Source organism: Furipterus horrens, unplaced genomic scaffold, assembly GCF_987537825.1.
Source record: "Furipterus horrens unplaced genomic scaffold, mFurHor1.1.pri manual_scaffold_11, whole genome shotgun sequence".
NCBI classification, from domain to species: Eukaryota; Metazoa; Chordata; class Mammalia; order Chiroptera; family Furipteridae; genus Furipterus; species Furipterus horrens.
This window is the reverse complement of record NW_028327181.1, coordinates 473,151-497,086: the sequence shown is the minus strand read 5'-3', so window position 1 is coordinate 497,086 and position 23,936 is coordinate 473,151. Positions and strand designations below refer to the sequence as shown.

Here is a 23,936-nt window from a genome sequence, read left to right as displayed (position 1 = left end):
CCTCCTGTCTGGTTAGAACCCAGAGGTCGTATTTCGATGTCAGGGAGCTTTCACCTTTCACAGAACAATTCATGCTAATGAAGCTTCTGAGAGAGACCCCCTGCTCACCCCCAGGAGTGTTGAGTCGGTCATGTCACTTGATTGACCTGCGTTTCCTAGGCGATGTGTGTTTTCTGTTTCGGCTCAGGCTTCCCCACAGACTGTGACCCTCACCCAGGCGACGGCTGCTGGGCAGCAGGTCCAGATGATCCCCGCAGTGACCGCGACCGCACAGGTGGTCCAGCAGAAACTCATGCAGCAGCAAGTGGTGACAACGGCGGCAGCCCAGTTGCAGACCCCTGGTGTCCCCAACCCCACACAGGTGCCAGCCAGCGCTGACAGCCCGAACCAGCAGCCCAAATTACAAATGAGAGTCCCTGCCGTCCGGTTAAAGACCCCCACCAAACCTCCGTGCCCCTAGTCAGGGAAGCGGGCACTCTGGGCCGGCCCCCGAGCATGCTGCCACCTCACCAGAGCCAGCAGGCTTCGTTTCTTGCCAAGCTGTGTGACAGCGTCACGCGAGACGCTCAGCCCTGCGGAGCTGCAGTTGCAGGGAGCTCGCGGGACCCCCACTGTGGTGGCCCTCGTGGGCCGCCACCCCTTCTGCGTGAGGCCGATTGAAACACAACGGTGGCAGCTCTTCCTCACTCACCGCTTGCCCGCGCCTCGAGAGCAGCAGCGCTGGGTGTGGGGCCTCGGCCTCTTGTTAGCACCGGCGCTGCCCGCCACGGGCTGCCTGGGACGCGCAGTGCGTCACAGGGACTTTGAGGCTGCACTGTGGTCTTTGAGAGCATCTGCCTCCGCTTGGCTCTGTGCCCAACTGACGATGGGTCACGGTCCTTCGAGGAGAGAGGTCAGCTGGGGTCAGTCATCTCAGGTCTGAGAGAGCCAGCGTGGCCTCTCCCTGTTCTCCTGAAATGTGACTCGGAACTTTGAAGGAGCTGCTTGGTGCTGATGCCCATGGAGGCACATTGTTGACGCGGGTCCCAGCTTGTGACAAAGAGGAGCACTGTGATGGAGCTCCCGTCCCAAAGAACAGCCAGGGTGGCTGGTTTCCATGTGGGTGGAACCTTCCTGACCGCCCCCACCCAGCACCCCCACGAATAAAGCTCGTGCTGGGACTCAGCACTTGGACGGGCTCCTGCAGCTCTGAGGGGCTTCTGTCTCGGATTGGTCAGGGCCCAGAGGACCGGGCAGGTATGGTCCTGCTGCAGGTGTCACCGCGGAGTGGGAGTGCGCGACGTGGTGCCCCCCCGGGTGCCAGCGTGCCCGCAGAGCTGGGGACACGGCCGGGGCGGGGAGTCTGCTCAGGGCCCGGGCTTCCTTGTCGACTGGAGACCCCGGGCTGCTCTTCTAGGGTCTCGTACACAAGCAGACACGCTCCTCCGTGGTTTTGCGTGAACCGTGCTGTTTCACTGGAGCCTGTGGCTGAGGGTCAAAGAAGAAGCCCCGTATTTGTACTTCCTTACTGTCTTACTACGGCAAGATGGCAGAAGCGACTGCAGTGGACTCAGCGGGCTGATGACACCCACATACCTGAGAGGGTTCACCAAGCCCGCGGGCGTGTTCAAGGACCCCTGCTCCCTCCGCGCCTCTGCCTTGCCGGGCCCAGTGGTGGCGTACCGTTGGGTCTGCGTGTGCCGAGGACGAGTTACGGCGCCCTGAGATCTGCTCTGCCCGCACCCCCCGCCGCTCCACCGCTTCAGGTGCCAGGAAGGAAGGTCCCTGGCCCTGCAGTGCGTGTCCCTCTCCATCATGGGAACAGTGACACAGCGGTCCTTAGTGAAGCTCGGGCCCCTCGTTTTTGAGTTCTTGGTGAGAAATTCAGAAAAAAGTAAAAACAAGTGTGAAAAACAAGGGATTTAACAGTTAACGGAACATACAAAAACGGGGCCGTCAACCACACCTCTGGCTCTGGTTTGGCACGAGCTGCTGTGAGCCTGCCCCACCCTGGCCAGCAGGCGTGAGAAAGGTCACCAGGCTTTCCAGAGTCCGCCGTGGGCAGCAGCAGCCCGCTCGCCTCCAGAACAGAGCGCTTTCTTCACGACTCCGTGATGCAGAGTATGGGGCAGAATGAGCGCTTTCTGGGCTCGCTTGGCTTAGCGGCGCCCAGACGTTGCCACTGCCCTGCAGTGCAGTCACTTACGCAGGACGCTCCTTCCAGCGTGTGGCGGCCAGGGTTAGCCTTTCCTTGTGAGTATGAATTTTGGAGGCTGCTGCCCAGGCCACCGGTCACTGCTGCTAGAACCTGCGCTGCCTGGGCCCAGCCCCAGCAGCACCCTGCAGAGACAGGGGGGGACCTTCAGAACAAGGACAGCGCAGGGCTCTGCCCACCCATCCGGTGGTGCATGAAATGAGAGACTGGCGCTGATGGGGGCCTGGAAGCAGGAGGCAGATCTGCTGCCTGGGGCGGCGTTCCTTCTGCCTCCTGATGGTTTTTTGTTTCCCTGTTGTAAGCAGGTAGCTGTTGTGTTTTAAAATAAAAAGAAGGCTGAACTTGTAAATGCTTTGTAAATATAATCATTTGTACTTGAATAGTAGGGTTTTAACGGGCACTGATACCCCACCACACAAGACATAATAAATGACCTTTTTCTATGTTTTTTTCGTTTTGTCTTTCATAGAAAACTAGGTAAAGAAGATGCTAGTTGTGTTGGGCAGAGGGTTACTTCTGGCACCCCTCCCCCAGAAGAACGGGGTGCTCCCACAGGTTTATTTCTGCAGAGACCATGTCCACCTGGCCCCCGAGTTCCAGAGGCACATGTGCAGGAAGGACCGGTGTGTTCAGGGGCCACCACGCCTGCCCTGTCCCCTCCTGGCCTTCCCATCACAGGTCTGCCTCCAGTAGCCTCGCACCGGAAACGCGGCACCTGTAACCCGGCGGCCAGCTGCTGCTGCTCTTCTGTGTCCTCTCACTTTTACACGTTTTTTCCTTTTGTGAAAACACTTTCTGGTTACAAAGAAAATTCAGCCCACTTCTATTTTTAAAAACACACACCTAATACAAAAGTCAGACAAGCCCACTGTGCACACAGGGCGCCAGGCTGCGGCGTGGGCCTTGCGTCTCGTGTCACCACTCGGCCAGGCGCTCAGGCCCAAGGAGCACTGCCTTCCTCTGAGGCCTACGGGGACTCGGGGGCATCTCGATGAGGGCCCTGGGCCGAGTACCTGCCTGGTGTGGGGGTCGGGGCGGCTAGACCCGGTGCTCCGGAGCCCTGTGGTGGACCGGTGGCTTCCCCCTCGGGGCTGCGGTTCCCTCTGGTGCGCTCCTCCCGCGGTGGCACGCTCGCCTTCTGCACCTGCACACAGTCCTTGGTTCTTCCCTCAGGACGGGCCGGGGAAGTTGTGCAGGCAGAGCATGGCCATGGCCCTGTGCCCTCAGCTTCCCGGCGGTGCATAGGGGCAGGCCCAGGGCAGGCTTCCCTGATGGGACTGTCATGAGGGCAGGGGGCACCCAGGTGATGGGATTCTGCTGCCTGGCACCGTGGGTCGCACTTCTGATCCCACAGTTCTGTTGGCCACAACCTGCAGTGCACAGGGGCACCCAAGTTCAGGTGAACCCAAAGCACCTGACCGCGGCCAGCTTTAGAGGCCTCACATACGTCTCTCTCTGGACTCGAACCTCCTACCAGATTTCCAGACAGGGCTGTGGTCCAAGGGCCTCTGGGAGAGAAGAGGGGACCCCTCTGCCACCAGTTCTGGGCCTCTGCTCTGCCCTTTGCCTGCATCACCCATGCCCCAAAGTAGGCTGACCTTCCCAAGGCCCCGGTTCACTGGCCTGGTCCCAGTACGCACGTTCGGTGGGACAGAGTGCAAAGTGGTATGATCGGGGACGGGCAGGTTTCGGGTGTGAGGAGGTGCAGGAGCGCTCGCATGGGATGCTGCCAGGAGGGAGCTCCTCGCATGTGTGCGAGCACAGCGTCGTGGGAACAGTGGCCCCTCTTGTGGGGCTGCTCATGGGTAGAAGTGCTTTGTCGTGTTTGGCACAACCTTTTACTTGTTGAAGAAGTTTGCCATGTGCATTGTCTTTTAAATAAGGCGCTAGAAGTAGCCTGTGCATGGCAACCCCCAGCCCCAGAAACCTTGGTGGGAGCAGGTCGCTCCCTTGACCCTCACTAGCTCCCAGCACCCCTGCTCCCACCGGCCTGTTCTCCCCAGCTTTCAATGCTTCTGCCTCGTGGCAAAGTACTTCTGCTTTCTCAGCCACACGGCAACGTGCGCTGGCTTCGTCCACCCTGTCTCCACGGCGTTCTAGTTCTCCAGGGGCACCTGGTGCTGGACAGCGGGGTTTGTCTGCCTCCCCAGGTGCACTGCTGGTCTGCTTCATCTCTGTTCTGTGAGGACTGAAGCATGTTCCCTGCCAGCGTTAGCAACAGTGACCGATACTTTAAAAGATCAATACTTGGTTCTTTAGCCATTGAGAGACCGATGGATAAATGACACAGGGGGACAATTTTTAACATACCGCTGTTGAGTTTGATCTTTCAGCTGTTTTAGAGTTAAAAGGCATGCTGATTTCAAAACTGCAGTTAGTTCTTCTATCACATCCAGTTTTTCTCTACAGCTTTTCTGAATGTGACCACTCTAGGCCGGATCGAGCCTGGATCGAGGGAAGCACTAGTGCTCTCCTATTGGCTGAGAGCAAACCTCCCTTGAGTGGGGATGGGTGGGGGACGACCTTGGGGACCAGCGACAGGTTCATCCTTGTCTAGGCTGTTCAGTTACACATGAGACAGTGTGGTGAGAGGCTGTGTGCCGCTCTACAGAGTGAATCATATTCTGAAGTGTAGTCCGAGTTCTTGTCTGTATACAAGGAGTTAGCAGAATTTATTTTTTATTTACATACGTACTTATTTCCTCTCCTTCAGGTCATATCTGCCTCTGCTATTTCCCGTCCTAAGTGCCTAAACAACCCTGATTCCTTTTGTTAGATCTGTGGCAGCTTCACCATTCCCAGTCTAAGAACAAACCAGCGCATTTGTCAGGCAAGCCTATTTTGCATATTTTAAAGTAAAACTTGGTGATCAAGACAAGGTGTGCAAGCAGTGTGTTGAGACTTTACGGATGTGGATGAAGGGAACATGTGATAAATTGCCATTTGGTATACTTATGGTTTGGCGAGAGGCCGGAGATCATTCAAGTGACTGTTACTTCTATACAGTGAAAACGTCAGGATATAACAAGGAAAATAAATGTAAAATAGAGTATCCTAGTCTACCATCAGCTGTATGCCCAGTGCCTCATTCAGCTGAAATCCCAGTGCCAGTTTTCATTGAACTGCCCTCTTTCGAGAAACAGGAGTATGGTGAAGAGCTAAGTGACAGCAATGAGGAAGATTCTGAAACTGAAGATGACTCAGCTCGTAAGGGATTTGATTGGCATGAGTTGAATGATTTGGCACAAGATTTGGGACTATCCAAAAGGCTTCAGAACTCCTAGCATCAAGACTGCACGAGAAAAACTTGCTTGAAAAAGGAGCGAAGGTATCCTACTTTTGATCAAGAGAAAGTGCATTTCTGCAGTATTTTCAAAGTGACGGTGGCTTTGTGCACTGCCATAACAGACATGGTTTAATGGAGGAATTGGGAATTCCAATCTATAACACAACGGAATGGTGACTGTTTATTGATAACTCAAAGCGGAGCTTGAAGTGTGTCCTCCTCCACAACGGCAGTTTATCTGGTGCAGTCCCAATTGGCCATTCAGTTCGTTTTCGTGAAGAATATGAAGACGAAAGAGAGTCACTGATCTGTTGCAATATCACAAGCACAATAGGGTCAACAACGGTCTGCTTCCTTCTTGGTCAGCAACGTGGATACACCAAGTATCCCTGTTTTCTGTGTATGTGGGACAGCAGAGCTCGTGAGAAGCATTGGGTGGAGTTGAATTGGCCTCCAAGATCTGACCTCAAACCTGGTGATCCAAACATTCTACACGAGCCACTTGTTGACAGAAAGAACGTTACATTCCCACCTCTGCACATAAAACTGGGTCTCATGAAGCAATTTGTGAAAGCTTTGCCAACTGAAGGAGACTGTTTCTAGTTCAGTAGTCCCTCTCTATATCGCGGTTCACTTATCACGGCCTCACTGTATTGCAGGAATTTTTAAAATATACTTATCGCCGATTTTTCACTATATCGCAGATTTTGTGGTACTGTATATGTATGTTGTTAAAGTTATGTAGGTTTAAGAGTGTCAAATAAATATAAGGTTCCTATTTCACTGAGGGGGGGGGTCTAGAACGTAGTATGCAATAAGTGAGGGAATACTGTCTCTCATTTTGGCATTTCCTAGCCTGTCGTTTGAAAAAATAAAGGCCGGTGTGTTTGACGGTCCACAGAGTCGGCAGCTCATTAAAGATGAACATGCCATCAGGACAATGTCAGAACTCCAAAAGAATGCTTGGTTGTCATTCAGAAATGTTGTCAAGGACTTCCTTGGAAATACACGAGCACAGAGTTACACGAAATTGTCCAGAAACCCTTGGAGAGCTTCAAAATGCTTGGTTACAACATGAGCATCAAAGTGCATTTTCTGCACAGTCATCTTGCTGACATCCCGAAAAACCGTGGTGCAGTCAGTGATGCACAAGGTGAATGATTCCACCAAGATGTTAAGGTCATGGAGGCCGGTATCGGGTAGACGGGACATACATGTGATGGCTGACTATTGCCGGAGCATTAGGCGAGACTGTCCGCAGATTGAACACTCCAGGAAAAGCCATCAGCATAAATTTTTACCTTCATACATATGTTTGGTAGAACTTTAATACTTGTACACAATTTGACTCCCAGTACCAATATATAGCCTTTATATGGATAAAATAACTAAATAAACAGTATATTCAGGTAATTTTTTATTTTCCTTCGTACATTTTGTATGATTTTTGGGACAAAGGGAGGGTATCCTGTACCTTACAAAGTTGACATGATAGAGAAAAACGAGTCATTTTTGGATTTAGATGCCAAAAGTTAGTCAAAAACAAGTGTCAGCTCTAGCTCAACAGAATTGTGTTCCCCAGTGAATTAGTGATGTCTGTCGAGGGCACGCTCCGTGGCAGTTCACCGCTGGGGACCCTGGAACCATGGGCCGCTGAGGAACTACTTCAGAGGGAAGGCAGTGAGGGCAGACGGCCTGATGGACGATGTTGAAGTTTGCCCTTTAGCCCCAGAGGGTGACACAGCAGCAGCCAGTGGCCACATCCACACAGACACTGGGTCCCGGGCAGGCCAGCAGCCCGAAGTCCAGACACAGGCCCTCACCATCAGGTTTGGGGCGCCCAGCAAGTCCAGCCGCAGGGGGAGGAGCCATATGGTGAACAGGGTGGGTCCTGCGGAAGGACAACACATCCCAGGTGTCCCCGGGGCCTCGCCGGGCTCACCCAGGACGGTCCACAGCTGGGCTGCCAGGCCCGGTGGACACAGAGGCCTCTCCTAGAACCGAGAGGCCAGCCTCCCTGCCTTGCACCCACGCCCCTCAAGACTCGGGTGTCGTGCGCTGTGTGCAGCTGGAACAGAAACATGAGTGCGCACGTTTTGTGGGAAGGCGCCCGGCGTCTGGCCCATCAGTGCCTCGCTCTGCCTGGCCTTGCCTGGAAACCCAAGAACCTCTGAAGAGACTGTCATTTTACTCAAGAAAATAACACAGACAGAAAAAATGTTTGTTCCTATTTAGTTTATCTTAACATTGGCGTGTAAGTCTCCAAGAGAAGGCCTCCTCACAACATTGGCGCTTCCGGGGCCATTCACAGCTGGTTCTCCATCGCCTTGTGCTGCCAGCGTGTTCGTACGGGCTGCGGGGCCAACTCCACGGCCTGTTGGTTGGTTTGGTCCCCACCAGAGGACACCTCACTGCTTTTAGATGAAGGAAACATCGATGTGACAGAAATGCCGATCGGTTGCCTCGCACATGTGCCTGGACCGGGGGCGGAACCCGCATCCCTTTCACTACCGGACAACGCTCCCACCAAGCCACACCGGCCAGGCGGGACTGACCGCAAAGTAAAACACCCCTGACCACACGACACCTGTGACCATGGAGACACCCTCCCAGGCCTGCTGTGCCACAGCAGGAAGGGCGCCTGCCCGTGCGGGGTGAACTCAATTCCTGAATGTAGCTCAGAGCCAGCCCCACCCTCAGCCCAAAACACATGGGCGCCGTCCTGTCAGCTCTGGGGCAGGGGGGACGGTTTTACTAAAGCCCATCTCCAGGAAAAGCATGATCAGAGGTCGGCCTCGTGTGCCCGTGACAGCCCCAGGTCAGGCCTGGGCAGCAACGAGGGGGCCGGACCTCTTCCAGGCGGGCACACGCACCTGCTGCGGCGCAGGATCCCATGCGTTCTGGGAGCCCCGTCTAAGCTGCCCTCTGCCTCTGTTCTTCCTGCAAGAGGAGAGAAGAGGGCTCAGCTCCCACCTCCCCTCCCCAGCTTGCAACCCAGCCAGCCCCCAGCGCTGAGAGGGAGACACCCAGCGCTCTCCCGGAGGCGCAGCTCTGGTCCAGCACCCCGACCTTCGGCTCTGTGTCTCCTGACCTCCAGCCAGGAAGTTCAAAGGCAAACTCAGGACCTCATCTCCCTTCTGTCCACCTGCCGCCCCGATGTGAGTGACCTCAGGAGTTCCCCAGAACCGGCAGAGGCCCCGCACCTGGATGGCCTTCTCCAGCTGGGCCAGAGCCTCCTCGTACTGCGGCACCAGGGGCTGCAGGAGCTCGCTGGGGGTGTCATGCCGCTGCAGCTCGGGCGCCCCGGCTTCCGTCAGCATCCGGAGGAACCTCCTCTCCTGGAGGGAGCGCGCCAAGTGGGAAGGGGCTCCCGTCCTCCCCCACCCCCACCCCCGCATCCCACTGGGTCCATGTGCCTGACCTGCACTTTGAGAAGCAGCGTGAAGGCCTGTCCAGTTTTTCCAGCACGGGCAGTTCTTCCAACCCTGAAACCAAACACACACACCTCCAGAGCAGGCCCCCGGCCCTTCAGGGGCCCCCTCCTCCCGCCCCAAACCGCAGCACGGCCGCACCGGTGCACGTAGGTCCGCAGGTACTGGGGGGCGTCATAGTTGACCACCAGCTGCACGCCCTCCACGTCGATGCCACGGGCAGTGGCGTCAGTGCTGATGAGGCTGGTGGGGTACAAGGAGCTGTGGGACCTGCCTGAGGCCAGGGGCTGGATGCCCCCAGCCCGGCCTGCTGGGCACGCCCCCCGTGGCGTGAGACGATCTCTCCCCGCAAGCACCCTTCGGGGCCAGGCAGGTACAGTGAGCACCTCCCCAGGCACTCACAGCTGAATCTTCCCCTGTTCAAACTGCTTCAGGATCATCTTCCTCCGGCCGGGACCATGGCGGGAGGAGAATTCAGCCACCGTCACACCCCCGAAAGCCTGGACCAATAGGAAGAGCCTGCAAGAGAAAAGCCGGGTGGGGGTGTGATGGGGCCAGCACCCGCCCACCCCTCCCCCCACCCGCTCCTGCCTGCCGGCCTCACCGGTGGGCATTCTCCCGGGAGTTGGTGAAGCACAGGACCCTGGAGCAGCTCAGGTGCAGGACCAGGTGCAGGGTGACCAGGGGCTTCGAGTGCAGGCTGCAGGGCACATAGTGATGCTGCGGGGGCGGGGACAGCACAGGGTTGGCCCGGCCCAGCAGCCCAGGCGCCCCTCCCCAAGCCCTGCGCCCAGCTCACCGAGAGCCCCAAGGGGAAGGTATACTTCCCGCCAGCGTCCACGTCCGCATCAGTGTCTCTGGGGCCCCCCCGAGCTCGCTGCGTGGAGAAGAGCCGGGGCTGGTACAGGCCAAGCTGCTGCAGCTTCTCAGGGTTCTGGGTCAGGGTGGCCGAGAACAGCAGCTTCTGCAGGGGCGTCTGGGGGCAGCATGTGCTAAAAGAGGGCAGGCGCTGAGGGGGAGCTGTGGCCTGGCCAGCACCCTCCTCACCCAGACAGACCAGACCAGGCGCGGCACCCAGCGCGGAGCAGAGCTCGAGACCGGGTACCTGGCAGCAGTCACGGCCTGGGGCTGCCTTCTCTGGAGCAGACCACAGGGCTCCCCGGTGCCCTCCGTCGGGAAAGCGGCTGCCACCACCCGCGGGAGCCAGGACTGGTGCATGCTGTCTATCATGCGGTCGGCCTCATCGATGACCTGCGGGAGGCGGGAGGCCCAGGGTCTGGTGGTCACGGTCGGCGTCAGCTCTGAGTCCGGGCCTCCGACTGGGTTGGGGGGGGGGGCAACCTACCAGGAAGCGGAGGTGCTGGAGGCTGAACCCCGGGGTCTGGTCTATGTGGTCCACTAGGCGGCCAGGAGTGGCCACCACGATGTCCGCCAGGCAGCGGAAGCCATCAGCGCTGCGGAGCAGAGTAGCTCAGCAGGAGCCCCGCACAGACCATGATGCAAGAAGCCTGCGGGGCCCGGGCCACCCACGGTGCTGCCCCCCACCCCCACCCCGTACCAGCCCCTCCAGAGCCCGCAGCCCAGCAGGACCTACGTCTCCTGGACGAGGCTCTCCTGCTCCTTGGCCAGCGACTTCTGCCCTGTGACCAGGGCGACGCGCAGGGGGGTAGCATCTGTGTAGATGTTGAACACTTTGCTGACCTGGAAGAGGGAGGATCGGTGTCACTGGCCTGACCTGAGGCACCACCCCAGTGACAAGGACTCTGGGGTGACCCCCAAACATGGGGTCCCCATACCTGCTGGGCCAGCTCTTTGGTGGGCAACACAACCAGGGCGCGGACCCGGCACACGGCTCGCTGCAGCAGGGCCTGTAGGGACGGGGGCCACTGGAGTCAGCAGGGCGACCCTGCCGGCCGCCCTGCGGGGGGGCGGGGCCCTCACCTCACCTGCACCACTGGGACCACGAAGGCCAGGGTCTTCCCGCTGCCCGTTGGGGCAGACACACAGAGGTCCCTGGGCTGGTAGCCACCTCTGCCCAGCAGGAACCCATTGGCTGCGCTCTCCAAAAGGGCGGGAATGACAGCTGCCTGGACTGGACAAGGGGCAGTGAGAGGTCAGTTCAGCCTGTGCAGGGAACCCCCCGAGACCAGGCGGGGCAGCTCTCCATGCAGGGGTACCCCCGTGTGGTGGCCTCGCGTGGCTCTGTAGGAAGCCCGGCCCCCTGCCCGAGGCTGGGGCACCTGGGAAGTAGGAGGAGATGCCATGTGCCCGCAGCTTCTTCTGCAGCTCAGGGTGGACTTCAGGGATGTCCTCAACAGGCACCATGTCTTCGGTGACGTTCTTTCCAACACAGCTGGGCTCAGCCAGCCACTTGGGCAGGAAAGGCTGGACCTATCGGAAAGGGAGAGAGGAAGAGACCGGGTGACCGGGCTGAAGAGGCTGCAGGAAGGGGGCCCGACGAGCTGTTACCTAGTGTCCCGCTTCCCCTGGGTCCGCCCCGGGCAGATCCCTGGGGGCTTCGCCTCACACCTGCGGCAACACCACACTGAGCAGACCCCCTGAGGCCAGGGACACCCACAGTGGTGTCCTATTAACCCGTGACCTCCTGGGGGTCACCCCAGAGTCCTTGTCACTAGCGTCGTGCCTGTGGCAGTGCCGAGGGACTGCTGTGCAGGAAATCAACTGCCCTCACAGCATCCTCGGAATGCGCCTGCTGTCTCGGGGACCGAGGGACAGGCAGAATGGTCGCCAGTTGATTTGTGACCAAAAGGGGAAAATGAGAAAGGACAGGGTGTGGAAGCTGCAGCCCAACCTGGCCTCTAACCAAGGGGGCGCGGTGCGTCCGCGGGGCTGGCCACAGACGCTTCCCGCAGCCCCGACGACAGACAAGTGATTCCAGACGGCAAGGCCCGCTCCTGCTGCGTCCCGATTAAACAGAAACGGGGGCCCCCTCCCGACCACCTCGCCCTCGCCGGGCTAACCGCAGCCCCCGCGCCGCCGCCCCGCCCCCGGGCCGCTCACCTTCGGCGCCCTGCTCCGCCCGAAGCCTCCGAGCAGCGGGGCGGGGGCGGGGGACCGTCCTCCAGGAGCCTCGGGCCGCCCCGCGGCCTCGGCGTCCGCGCCGCTGTCCCCCGGCGCCTCCTCGCTGCTCTCTGCGGGGCAGAACCGCGGCGGGGGCGGCGCGTCAGCCCCACGCGGCCGCGGGTCCCAGGCCGCGCCCCGTCCCGCCGGGCCCACCTGCGCCCGACTCGTCGCCGCCCGCTCTGCGCCGCTTGCCCCGCGGCGTGTGGGGGCTCCCCGGCGTCCCGCAGCCCTTGCGCCTCCGCGGGCGCCGCCGCCGCCTCCCCGCCGCGCCCTCGGTCTGCGCGGCCTCCTCGGGCTCCTCCTGCCGCGGCTGCCGCTGCCGCTGCCGCTCGCGGGCCCGGCGTTGCAGCCGCTCCAGCAGCGCGCGCGCCCGGCCGCCCGCCTCGGCCTCCGCCCCGTCCTCCGCGGCCGCCCCGGGCCCCGGGTACCGCGCGATGTGGAAGAGCGCCATGCTCGCTGCCCCCACGCCGCTGCTGCCCGGCGCGCGGCGGTGACGCGCGGGGCCGTGACGTCAGGGCCGCGCCGGAAGGCGGTGCCGAGACCGGCCGCGCTGCGCGTGGGGCGGCGGCATGGAGCGGGGCCCCGGTCGGCGGGACGCGCGCCGCGCGCTGGGCCACCTGCTGGAGGCGGTGCTGGCGAGCCGCGCCGAGGCCAACGCCGTGTTCGACATCCTGGCGGTGCTGCAGGTGCGGCGCGCGCGGCGCGGACCGCGGGCTCGGGGGCCGGAATGCGGGCCCCGGGCGCGGGCGTGGGGAGACGGCTGCAGGGGGGAGTCCCGGGTTTTACTGGGGCCCCCGGCCTGGACGGTCGGGTGGGGGCTTTGGCAGAGGCGGGGTGGGGAGGCACGCCGGGGTCAAGGGTGGATGGGGCTCGATGGGGCTGGAGTCCCGGTCGGGAAACCGGGGGCGGGGCACCGTGCGACCGGCGTCTCCCTACAGTCCGAGGACCAGGAGGAGATCCAGGATGCGGTGCGTGCGTGCAGCCGCCTTTTCGGGGCCTTGCTGGAGCGGGGTGAGCTGTTTGTGGGCCAGCTGCCGCCGGAGGAAGCCGTCATGGCAGGTGAGTGTCTTTGGGGGCCCGGGCTCTCTACAGGATTGGAGAGAAACCTCGTCAGCACGGGAGGTCTCGTCACAGGCGCACAGTTGGCAGGAGGGCACCCAAGCCCGCCGTGGGGGTGATGATTGTGCTGGAGGGGCGGGGGAGGGGCACGACAGACAGTGACGGGCGGCCAATGAATGACTTTTGTGCACATTTGGGCCTTGTTCAGCCTTAGCCATTAGTACCACGGGAAGTCCAGGTTACACGCCGTTCCTCTTGGGATGTTTAGGTTTGGGGAGCAGAGAGGGCTGGGGCCCTGCCCTTGGGGTAGGAGCCACTCTGCCTGGCTGGGGGGATGTGCTGCTCCGCCCCGCTCTGGGCGGCGGTTCCCACTCACTCCCCGAGCTGGGCTGAGCAGGTGGCCGTGAGCGCTGAGGTGGGCTGACCACGCATCCCCGCCGCAGGGTCCCAGGGGGCCACAAGGAAGTACAAGGTGTGGATGAGGCACCGTTACCAGAGCTGCTGCAACCGCCTGGTGGAGCTCCTGGCCCACCCCTCGTTTCAGGTCAAGGTGAGTCTGGGGGTCCCTGGTCTTGCCTCATCTGTCCGTTCCCTGCACCCCGAGCCTCTCTACATGGAAGAGGCCGGGGCTGTGCTGCAGATACTTGTCTTTCCACACTTCCCTGTCCGCCTAAGGACGCTTTCTTCTCTCCGTTGGCCGCCGCGTCCTCTCTCCTGACTCCTCCCTCCCGGGCACTCAGGCCTAATTCCCGACACCCCGTGGGCCGGTCTGCCGGGGTGGGCGAGGCATTGGGGGTAGCATGGCTCCTCTGCTCCCCTCCCTAGGAGCTGGCACTCAGCACGCTCATGAAGTTTGTGCAGCTAGAAGGAGCGCACCCACTGGAGAAACCCAAGTGGGAGGGCAACTACCTGTTCCCCCGGCAGCTCTTCAAGGTGAGGGCAGCGGGGGTCCCCGTGGACCACAGCAGCCCCAGCTGGGGGGCGGGGGGGCGGTCAGGTGAGGCTCAGCTGCACCCAGCCTGTGGGGGGTGGGATGGGCTGCCAGCTCGGGGGTGTCCTTGGGCAGGGTGCTATCTGTGGGACTGCTGGGTGAGCTCAGCGCGGGCTGGCCCACCCTGGCGTGGAGAGGTGCTCATGGCCCGTCCTCACCCAGGCCATAGTGGAAGGCCTGCTCTCCCTGGACGAGGATCGCTCGCTGCTCCTGTCCCAGTTCCGGGAGTACCTGGGACACGACGACCTCCGCTACCACACGATGCAGGCGGCGACGGACACCGTGGCCCGGGTCGCCGACGGGCACCCTGAGGTGTGCTGGCTGGGCCTCGCGTCTGGGGGAGGGGGTGCGAGGGGGGTGTTGGAGCCCAGGCGCTCAGGACAGGCCTCTCGCAGGTGCCCCTTGCGTTCTGGAACAATGCCTTCACGCTGCTGTCCGCTATGAGCCTGCCCCGGCAGGAGAGCGGCATCGCTGACTTCTACGTGCAGCACACGGGTGAGTGTCCCGGGCGGGCGGGCAGGCAGGTGGGGGCTCCGGGCCTGCACCCTCACAGCCTCGTGAGCGCTGCATCTCTCCCGACTTCCTTATAGAGCTGTCGGACAAGTGGAAGGTCACCCATCTGAAGGTGAGACAGTCTGGAGGAGCCGGTGGCCTCCCCAGGAGCAGACTTTGTCGTGGGGCATCGCCTGTCCCCAGACACAGGCAGCGTGTGTAGGGGTGCGGTGGGGTGGGCCAACCACCTCTTTCTGGGCTTAGAGAGGTCAGAGGCCTGGTCAAGGGCAGTGCTGGACGAGATGCCCATCTGCTCTGTGCTGCTCGGGAGGCGAGTGTCTCCCCTCCCCTTGTCAGAGCCTCTTGAGTTCGGGCCCTGGGCTCGGACTTACAGGTGGCAGGAAGAGGGCAGGGTGGGGTTGGGAAGGAGGGGCAGGGCCTGGTGGGAGCAGCGTGTGCAGCCCGGACCCCCACCCCACACAGGAGCACAGGAGGGCCTTCCAAGCGATGTGGCTCGGCTTTCTCAAGCACAAGGTAGGGCCTAGTGGGGGGGCGGGCCCCGGGGTCTGGGCTCCTGGCCTGTGCGGTGGGTACGGTGGGTGGGCTGCACCCTGACCTGCTTCCCCCGCAGCTGCCCCTCAGCCTCTGCAAGAAGGTGCTGGTGATCATGCATGACACCATCCTGCCGCACCTGGCCCAGCCCAGCCTCATGATCGACTTCCTCACCCACGCCTACAACGTCGGTGAGCGGGAGCCCCCAGAGGGGCCGTGATCAGGGCCCGACCAGGCAGACACGCAGGGCCGAAGGCTCCTTTCCCGCCCTAGGCTGACGGAGGCGGGCGCTCCTGGCACACAGCCTCCAGCTTTTCTGGTCTCTCCCCGGGTGGGGGTGCAGGTGGGGCTGGGGCTCCATGGCTGTGTCTGTCTGCAGGGGGTGCCATCAGCCTCCTGGCCTTGAATGGACTTTTTATCCTGATTCACAAGCACAACCTGTGAGTGTCACCCTGGGGGACGTGCAGGCCTGTCCCCTGCCCCAGACTGGGCCCCTGCTCTGCTCAGGGGTCAGAAGCTTTGGGGGCCCTTGGAGAGGGGGGTGGCCCTGGAGGCTGGGGTTCCCTGGGGCCCTGATCTGCCTGCTTTCTCTGTGCTTTTATCCCCACGTGTGGATCCCCCCACGCACCCTCTGCACCCCCATACCCGCAGGGAGTACCCCGACTTCTACCAGAAGCTCTATGGCCTCCTGGACCCGTCCATCTTCCACGTCAAGTACCGGGCACGCTTCTTCCACCTGGCTGACCTCTTCCTGTCATCCTCGTAAGCGTCCGAGAGGCGCAGGGTTCCCAGGCTATCACAGTCACAGGGCGACCCAGACCCTCCGGGACCCCAGCCCATCAGCACAGGCTGCAGACGGGCCGGAAGGGGCTGGTGTGCGGGGCGGGGCTTCTCACACCCCCCTTCCTGCCCAGCCACCTGCCCGCCTACCTGGTGGCAGCCTTCGCCAAGCGCCTGGCGCGCCTGGCCCTGACCGCGCCGCCCGAGGCCCTGCTCGTGGTCCTGCCCTTCATCTGCAACCTGCTGCGCAGACACCCGGCCTGCCGCGTCCTCGTGCACCGGCCGCAGGGCCCCGGTGAGTGCGCCCAGCCCTGGAGGCCTGCCCGCCCAGCCAGTGTGGGGCAGGTGGTGAGCAGGCCTGGGTCTTGTCCCTAGAGCTGGACGATGACCCCTATGACCCCGACGAGGAGGACCCAGCCAGGAGCCGGGCCCTGGAGAGCTCCCTCTGGGAGCTGCAGGTGAGGCGCTCGGCTGCCCCCGCGAGCTGACACCCACCCCATACCTCTCCCAGAAGGGCCGCAGAGTCCCAGGGCCCCCACCGCTTCCTGCCCCCTGGTTGCCTGGGGGAACCCAGGACTCTCTCCAGAGTCACCGCTCTGTCCCAGCATGGGCTGTGGGGACGTGAGGCAGCCCAAGGGGGTGCTGACGGCCCGCACACCCTCCAGGCCCTGCAGCGGCATTACCACCCCGAGGTGTCCAAGGCCGCCAGTGTCATCAACCAGATGCTGTCTGTGCCCGAGGCCAGCATCGCGCCCTTCCTGGAGCTCACTGCGTTTGAGGTGCGGCCAGGGCCGTGGGGGGCGGGGCCCGGGCGCGGGGAGCTCCCGGGTGCAAGAGCGTCCGTCTGTCTGTCCGTCCTCGCAGATCTTCGAGCGGGACCTGAAGAAGAAGGGGCCCGAGGCGGTGCCGCTGGAGTTCATCCCGGCGCAGGGCCTGCTGGGCCGGCAGGGTGACCTCTGCGCCCAGCACTTCACCCTCTGCTGACCCTGGGCCCGTCCCCCAGATAAATGGCTTTGCTGGAGAGTGACTCAGGGGGCTGTGGGCAGGCGCAGGGCTAGCTCCCTCCCAGGGGCTGCGCCCCTCTGTGCGCCCGCGGCCCCGCCCACCCTGCCCCTGGAGGGACGTCTCCAGGCCCCTCCCTTCTCTGCGGCCTGGCAGGCGGGCAGCCGCGGGCTCGTGCGGGGACCGCGGGGATGACAGGCCTCGGCGGCTGTGTTTGTCTGAGTCCACAGCACACGTGTACAAACATACGTTTTACTCACTGAGCAGAGTTAGATTTTATGCATGTTTTAAAAATTTCCTCTGTTGAGGTGTAATTTACATATAATAAAACGTGCATTTAAAAAGTGTTTTTTCATTTTTGACATTTTCATTTCAAAATCATTTGAGTGGAAAAAGAAAAAGAAAAAGTTGCAGAAACAGAGCCAGGAAGTCCTGTGTGCTCCTCCGACAGTTCCCGCCTCCCACAGCCCAGCGCCACGGCAGGCCGGAAGGGACCGGGGGCCGCACTGCGGATGGTTGGTGGCAGGTCGCGGCGCCGCATCCCACGGCCTCGCTGTGTCCCGGGCCTCCTGGGAGCCTCTGAGCCCGTTTCCCTCTTCTAGAAGCGTTCTTTTTGGGGACACCGATGATCCTTGTGCTGAGCCATCTTCCTGTGGATTCCAAGGAATTTATCTGCTTTCTTTGGTTTCTTTTCAAGGATTTTTTTTTAAATCCCTAGTCACAGCTTTGAAGTTTCCACGTCAGCGGTGTGGTTCTGGCTGTGCTCATTCTGTTCCCCACGCGCTTTTTCTTTCTGACTCCCTGCTGTGGTCCTCAAGCCCCCTTTTGCTTCTGGAGCTCTGAAATCTGTGGGTCCCGCCTCATTCTTTAGTTTGGCACCTGATCTGTACATTCCTCTTTTAAAATGCTGTCTTCTTAAGCTCTTCTAAAGTAAGAAGATTTTCCAGGATATTTTCTTGTATTCTTTGGGCTTTCTTCCAGAATGTTCTTCCTCCTGACTTTTGCCTCCCTCCCTGGTTCTCCTCCCCCGTCCTGGTCTTTCTTCCAGCAACCCCCACAGCCCCGCAGAGAAACAGGGGCCGGCTGGCCGGCGAGGACACTTCCGTGCCTGTGGATATTGGGAGCAGAGCTGGCCGCTGTGGCTTCAGCACTTGGACATGTGATGGCCAGTTCTGAGCTTAGAAAAGGGACAACTTGGAGCCCACCCGGCTGGAACCGTCAGGGAGAAATGGACCTGGTTTTGAAATTCATCACCACAAAGCCCCAAGATGTCTCTGGCTAAACTGTCCCAAAATGACTGATGTTTGCAGGGCGCCGGCCCACCAGCCACCACCAGGTCCCCGGGGAGAGCCCTGTCAGTCTGCATTAGCACAGATAAGCTGTTTGGTTTAACTTAAAAATGACTGTTGGGTGCTTAAAAGAGCAAGAGGAATAACAAACGAGGCTTCTCGTGAATTTATCCCTGAGCAGTTACCTGCACAACTTACTAGATTGGCGGTTCAGTTAACTCTGGCGTCTGGGGACGCAGCTCTTCGCAACACGAGGAAGCGACGCTCCTCAGCCCCACGACCTCGCTTACCTGCTGCGGCTTCTTTGGGGCGTCTGGGGCTCTGAGCTGAGGGGTTCACACCCCTGTGGCCCGGCCTCCATGTGCAGCCCTTGGCCACTGCCTCCTCTCCCTGTGCCCTGAGGTCCCGAGTTCCAAGCAGCTGCCCCGGTCCCACGCACTTCAGGGCATCCGTGCGTGCGGGAGCCTGGGTGCTCGGAGCATTTGGGGCCCTTCCTGAGGGTCGAAAGTCATCTCTACCCATTCAGGGGTCTCCTGGTCAGCAGCCCAGGCCATGCTGAAGGCCTCACAGGAGGAAACAGACACGAAGACCCTGCTTCCCACACGGTCACCTCCCTCTCACGAGCACAGGACGGCAACGTCCCGACACATCATCCAGCGCCGTCCACAGGCCTAGGGAACCGGGACGAGACGAATCACATCGTCATCATGGCCTTCTGACGAAGACTAGGAGCGAGACCCGGCGATGAGAGTCTGTGGGAGGGGCGCTCGCAGCTGTCATCTCCTGAGCCGTGGGCTGGCTGGGCTGGGCTGGCCTCCCCTGCCCTTCCTCTGCGTGCGCAGGGCCCGGGACCCCCGCACGGTCTGAGTACATCATGACCGCGCCTTGCAGCCTTTTCCTTTATCCCCAAATGAACCCGTTGAGTCACAAAACCCCCAGTCAGTGTTGCATTTCCTTCCGTTGTAAGTACACTGGTTCTCCTGCCCTGAGGTGGTGACGCTTCATGAAATCACGTCACAGGTGAGGTTCCACACAAACCTTTGTAGGGGCCTCGGTGGCCCTGGCCTGGGGTGGGGGCGCTGTAGGGGCGGGGACTCCTGTCATCTCTGTGTCCCGCCCCGTGTGCCCAGAACACCTGCTGAGTCAGTGGGCGCGAAAGACGGGCCCAAGCCAGTGGCCGTCGAGAGGGGCCCCGGGGAAAGGCTTCTGGGGGTGCGGGGGGGCAGGCGGGCAGGACCCCACACACTTTGAGGGTCCTTGTTCACTCATGACCAGGAGTCTCGGGTAAGAGAGCGGCCTTTGGAATGCCAGGTCCCCAACCCCTGCTGCCACCTGGCGTGGGAGGTGAGACCCAGATGCCCTATCACCTCTTGCCCCTCCCCCCTGAAACCTGCTAATGGCAGACACCCCTGCATGGGGCAGCCACACACCCCTCCCCTCTCTGTCCCTGCAGCTGGGGTTGGCGCTGAAGCGGGAAGAGGCCTCAGACCCCAGACCACCCATCCCATGTCGTCTTCCAGGCCAGCCCTGCTTGGGGCCCAGGGACGGCTGCCTGGGAGCTGCTCTGGGTTCTCGGAAGACTGCTTGTGTCTGCTGGGTCCCTAGCCAGGGGCTGCCTCCCACACCGGCCCCGGTCCTGGGACCCACTCCCCACAGGGGTCCCTTACCCAGACAGTTTGAGCAGCGATGATCGTTTCCATTGGACAAAATTAAATTCTGAATCCCACGACCTCCGTCAGAAGTGGAGGAGGGAAGGACCTGCCCTCCTTCCGTCAGGAGCGTGCGCCTGTCAGCAGCTTCTCCCAGGCCCCGGCAGTCAGGCCTGGTCACCCGCGAGCCGTTTGACGTGAACAGCGTGGACCTCTCTGCGTTTGCCAAGGAGCCAGTTTATGGTCAGATTAATGAAGCAGCGAGCCTGCTGTCAAGTTGCATTGCATTCTATTTGCTTGAGTCTCGGTCATTTAAAACATGACCATTGTTCAAAAAGGAAAATACAACGTCCTAAGCAGCCAGGCAGAGTGGAGGGAACACAGTTTTGGGGCAGACAGACCCAGGTGGGGGCCCCTTGCCCTGCCTCGTGCTCTAAAACACGGGCAAAGAAGCCCTGGCCAGGCAGCTCAGTTGGTGGAGCATCGTCCCACAGGCCGTGGTTGCAGGTTCGATCCCCGGCCAGGGCACAGACAAGAATCGACCAATGATGCATCAGTAAGTGGAAGGACAGATGCACGTTTCTCTCTCTTTGTCACCCCCTTCTGTGACTTCAGGCAAAAGAAGTGTGGGTGTGGGGGCCAGAAGGTGCAGGGAGTGGGGTGAGGGGGCTTCCTTCGTTTCATGGCTGCTGTTGGACGCTCTTCTGAGCCCAGGATGGTGGTCGGGGGAGGGGGAGGGGCGTGCACAACACCATGAGTTAGACAGACAGAGACGTGCAGAATTGTTCCCGGTCCTCAGGGCACAAGACCCTAGTGTGCCCTGAGACCTCCCCGCCTAGGGATGCAGAGACGGGCGTTGCTCTGCTGTCCTGCCCCCGCTGATCTTTGGGAAGACCGCCCCCCACCCCGGGACCTGAGACCCTGGGCAGCACCAGCAGTGACTTCTCTCCCTGGAAGAGACACTGCCGGGCTTCGCGGCTGCAGCCCCGTCTGGAAGGGCAGCCAGGCTCCTGCCTCAGCAGGGCGTCTGTCCCCAGGTAGGCTGAGCACGCCCCTAGCCCCAGGCCGGCTGTCCAGAAGCACCCCCAGGTCACTCTGTAAGAAAGGGGAGAGACCAAAGTCAGTGCCCGCAGTTCTGCCCGGGGAGGCCCTCCACACAGGAGGAGCCGGCATCTGCCTCATGGAGGCTTGGCCTCTGCCTGCCCTCTGGTCCTCGGACACCTGAGGCAGGACTGAGCAGTGGCCTGGCCCTGGGTGTGATGGGGAGGGGCGGGCAGGAGCCCTTTCCAGCGTCTTCCCCGCAGCCCTGTCACTTTCCTCATGCGCCGACTTGTCTGGAGGCTCCAGGACAGTCCCGTGGGGGGGGGGGGTGCTGCTTCTCAGCTCCACCCTGGAGCCCCAAAGCAGCTGCATGGACAAGACATAAGCAGGTGCCGATAAAACTTTATTTATAAAAACAGCGAGGGGCCGTGGGTCCTCGTTTGCTGACCCTGCGTTAGCGCAACCAGGGGAGGCGCCCGGCCTGGGGGAGATGCTGGGGCAAGGACACGGCCCTGAACCACCAGCGTCCCGACTCCAGGGACCACGCACGGGTCTGTATCGCTCGATCTGCTCTTTGTTGGACGGACGCTGTCCTGTGGGCACATCCCTGCAGCGCGGTCCGGGGCTGCCTTACGGGCCCTGGTCTTGGCCGCAGGAGGCAGTGCTTTCCTTGCCCCTGGGCCCTGACTGGGCGACCACAGCGCAGTCGGCAGGGAGGCGAGGGCCAGCCTGCCGCCCTTTGAGTTCACGGGGCAATTCTGTGGGGGGGGGGGGGGTGCGGGGCTCCAGCACATGCAGAGGTGGCTGCCCAGGCGGCTGCACAGGAAACCGTGGAAAAGGCACGTGGTTTGGAGCCGGAGCCGGAGCTGGAGCTGGAGCCGGAGCCGGTGGCGGGCGGGTGATCGGGCAGCACACAGGCGGCCCGCCAACCCTGGCCGCCGCAGCTGGGAGAGGGCACAGTCGCAGGGCGCCAGCACAGCCGGGCCCTCGGGCCGCCAGCTCAGGATGGGCGGGTCGGCGGGCCAGGGCTCAGTGCCGGCCGTGCTTGACCCAGTTCCTGATGGCCCACTTCTGCCCCGAGCACCCCTGCACCACCAGCCGCAGCCCGAAGTTGGCGTCCTTGGCCATCTCCACCTCCAGGCACCGGCCCGTGTCCCGGCTCACGATGGGGCCGCCCTGTGGGGGAAAACCAAGTCAGCACGGGCGACTGGGGGCCATCGTGAGGGCATCCGGGGGGAGAGGTGTAAGCCCCATGTGGTCCCTCACAGCCACCTGAGACGGGGGCCTGCCTGTCCCTAAGCCCCTCTGTCCTCCAGTTGCCCCCCATCAGCCCTCCCACCTGCCTGCCCAGCTCCCCAGGGTCTGAGGAGTAACCGGGACAACGGAGTCCGAGGCCCCGAGATGCACTTGTCCCCGTAACTCCCTGACCCCTGGCCTGTCTGATCTGCCCTCAGACACCTGTGAACACTGAGGGCCTGGCCACCCAAGGACCCAGGCTCACAGCTGTGAGGCCTCTGTCCTCCTCCTGCCGCGTGGCCCTTGCTCTCCTGGCCCCAGGCGTGGCCTCCTGAGGACCTCGGGCCCCTGTGGGCTCACGCCTGCACCTCCCCTGTGACATCCTGGGTCTGCCCAGCAGTGTCTCCAGACCACGTCTGTGGGCCGGCAGGGAGCTCAGGCGTGAGTGAGGAGTCAGGAGCGCACAGAGTGGCGTCTGCTCCCCCACGGGGCAGAGAGGACCCCGGGCAAGGAGTGGCAGGGGCTGGCCACATGTCCTGCCCTCCTTCATGGGTGCAGGGTCCCAGCTGCACACTTGGGGCTCGTGTGCTGTTCACACCCGATGGTCCAGGGAGGGAGGTGGTGTGAGGAGTGGTCTGAGCTCCAGGAAGCGGGGCTGGGGGTGGGGGTGGGGGTGGGGCGGGGGTGGGAGGGCCCAGAGAGCCCAGGGCCTGACCCACGAGCCCAGCAGCCGCCTTTGACCTGTCAGCCCGATGTCTGTTCTTAGGGCTTGGAATTGCAGCCCCGCCGCCCCTGAGAGCCAGGAGGGGCTGATCCCCACGGAGCCAGAGGAGGTGCAGTCTGGTCCCCACCCTGTGGCCCACAGTGGGGCGAGGGCACCCCGGCGCCAGTCACCCCATTCCTCCCCCAAAGCCCCCTCATCAGGAGGCTGGAGGAGGTGAAAGTGTGGGGTTCCCCCCACACCTGGAGGCAGCAGCTGCAGGGGCGTGACCTGGCTGTGATCCTGAGCCTGTCACCTCAACTTTGTGAGACAGAGTTCATGTGCGCCCCTCGCTGCCCCCGGGGTCTCCCCGCCCACTGACCTGGGTGAAGTCCCACATCCGCTGCGCTGGCCGGGCCACGTCCTCACACTTCCTCAGGGCAGGCGTGCGGGCCCGGCCGTCGTCCACCAGGCACTTGGAGTCGGGCAGGAAGGCGGTGGAGCCCAGGGGGCCCAGCTGCAGCAGCCCCTCGGTGCTGTAGCGCACGAGCTGGGGAGAGGCCGCGAGAGCCGGGTGACCGGGGGCCCGGGCCCTCTGAAGGGAGAGGGCTAGCATTGCCTCCTGGGGCCGGCCTGTCACCAGAGGGGCGCCGCCCAGGGACAGCCCTGCCCCTGGCCTGGCTGTTCCTTCCACTTCAGCCTCCTTCCCCAGGACATTGCTGGGAACCCACTGCTGTGGGGTCCAGGGCCCAGCCCCAGCCCCGGGGGCGTCTCCCACACGCCCCCAGGTCATCTTATCGACCCTTGAACCACAAGGTGAGCCCACGATGGAGGCCCCAAGGTCACACATGCTGTGGGCCTAGTTCACACTGTTATTTGCAAAGCAACGTGCTCCCAGCAGAAGCCAGTGCTGCAGATCCCTGCCCCTGCCCAGCCGCATGACCTTGGGCAAGTCACGTCCCTCTCTGCCCTGGCCTCCTCCTCCGTCAGCGGGAGGCCCGGCAGCCCCTGGCTCACAAGCTCTGGCAAGGCCCCAGTGGATGCTCTGTGTAGTGTGCAGCTGTAGCCAGAGCCCGTGACCTGCAGCGTTCCTGGGTGTGGCGTCCACACAGTACGAATGCTCTGCCCACACTGGGGTCATCCCCACAGC

General features: G+C 61.9%; 4 protein-coding genes across 7 annotated transcripts in view; 2 read left to right on the top strand and 2 right to left on the bottom strand.

The window, feature by feature from the left end:
- EP400 (E1A binding protein p400) overlaps positions 1–2,369 on the top strand; it is a 77,668-nt gene extending 75,299 nt beyond the window's left edge. For both annotated transcript variants that reach the window (XM_090257242.1, XM_090257243.1), the window contains one exon: positions 188–2,369. In XM_090257242.1, coding sequence (XP_090113368.1) covers positions 188–460 — 273 coding nt within the window. In that variant the 3' untranslated portion in view covers positions 461–2,369. The remainder of the gene's footprint in view (positions 1–187) is intronic.
- Positions 2,370–7,698: 5,329 nt separating this feature from the next.
- DDX51 (DEAD-box helicase 51) lies at positions 7,699–12,446 on the bottom strand. The gene is made up of 16 exons (XM_090292099.1): positions 12,149–12,446; positions 11,933–12,063; positions 11,152–11,302; positions 10,858–11,003; positions 10,708–10,779; positions 10,506–10,612; positions 10,257–10,365; positions 10,017–10,162; positions 9,711–9,903; positions 9,516–9,631; positions 9,314–9,430; positions 9,053–9,154; positions 8,902–8,965; positions 8,684–8,818; positions 8,354–8,420; positions 7,699–7,891 (listed from the first exon to the last, which is right to left on the bottom strand). Exons 1-15 carry the CDS (start codon positions 12,444–12,446, stop codon positions 8,394–8,396), a joined length of 1,914 nt encoding a protein of 637 aa, XP_090148225.1. The 3' UTR covers positions 7,699–7,891; positions 8,354–8,393.
- A 79-nt stretch (positions 12,447–12,525) lies between these two features.
- NOC4L (nucleolar complex associated 4 homolog) lies at positions 12,526–17,218 on the top strand. Its single transcript, XM_090292368.1, has 15 exons — positions 12,526–12,681; positions 12,934–13,054; positions 13,498–13,604; positions 13,880–13,987; positions 14,208–14,357; positions 14,441–14,540; positions 14,636–14,670; positions 15,021–15,071; positions 15,169–15,280; positions 15,469–15,529; positions 15,741–15,851; positions 16,004–16,164; positions 16,245–16,327; positions 16,535–16,648; positions 16,734–17,218. Exons 1-15 carry the CDS (start codon positions 12,565–12,567, stop codon positions 16,851–16,853), a joined length of 1,551 nt encoding a protein of 516 aa, XP_090148494.1. The 5' UTR covers positions 12,526–12,564; the 3' UTR covers positions 16,854–17,218.
- A 4,602-nt stretch (positions 17,219–21,820) lies between these two features.
- GALNT9 (polypeptide N-acetylgalactosaminyltransferase 9) overlaps positions 21,821–23,936 on the bottom strand; it is a 35,677-nt gene continuing 33,561 nt past the window's right edge. For all 3 annotated transcript variants that reach the window (XM_090291888.1, XM_090291889.1, XM_090291890.1), the window contains 2 exons: positions 23,169–23,336; positions 21,821–22,026 (listed from right to left, as the gene is read on the bottom strand). In XM_090291888.1, coding sequence (XP_090148014.1) covers positions 21,880–22,026; positions 23,169–23,336 — 315 coding nt within the window. In that variant the 3' untranslated portion in view covers positions 21,821–21,879. The remainder of the gene's footprint in view (positions 22,027–23,168; positions 23,337–23,936) is intronic.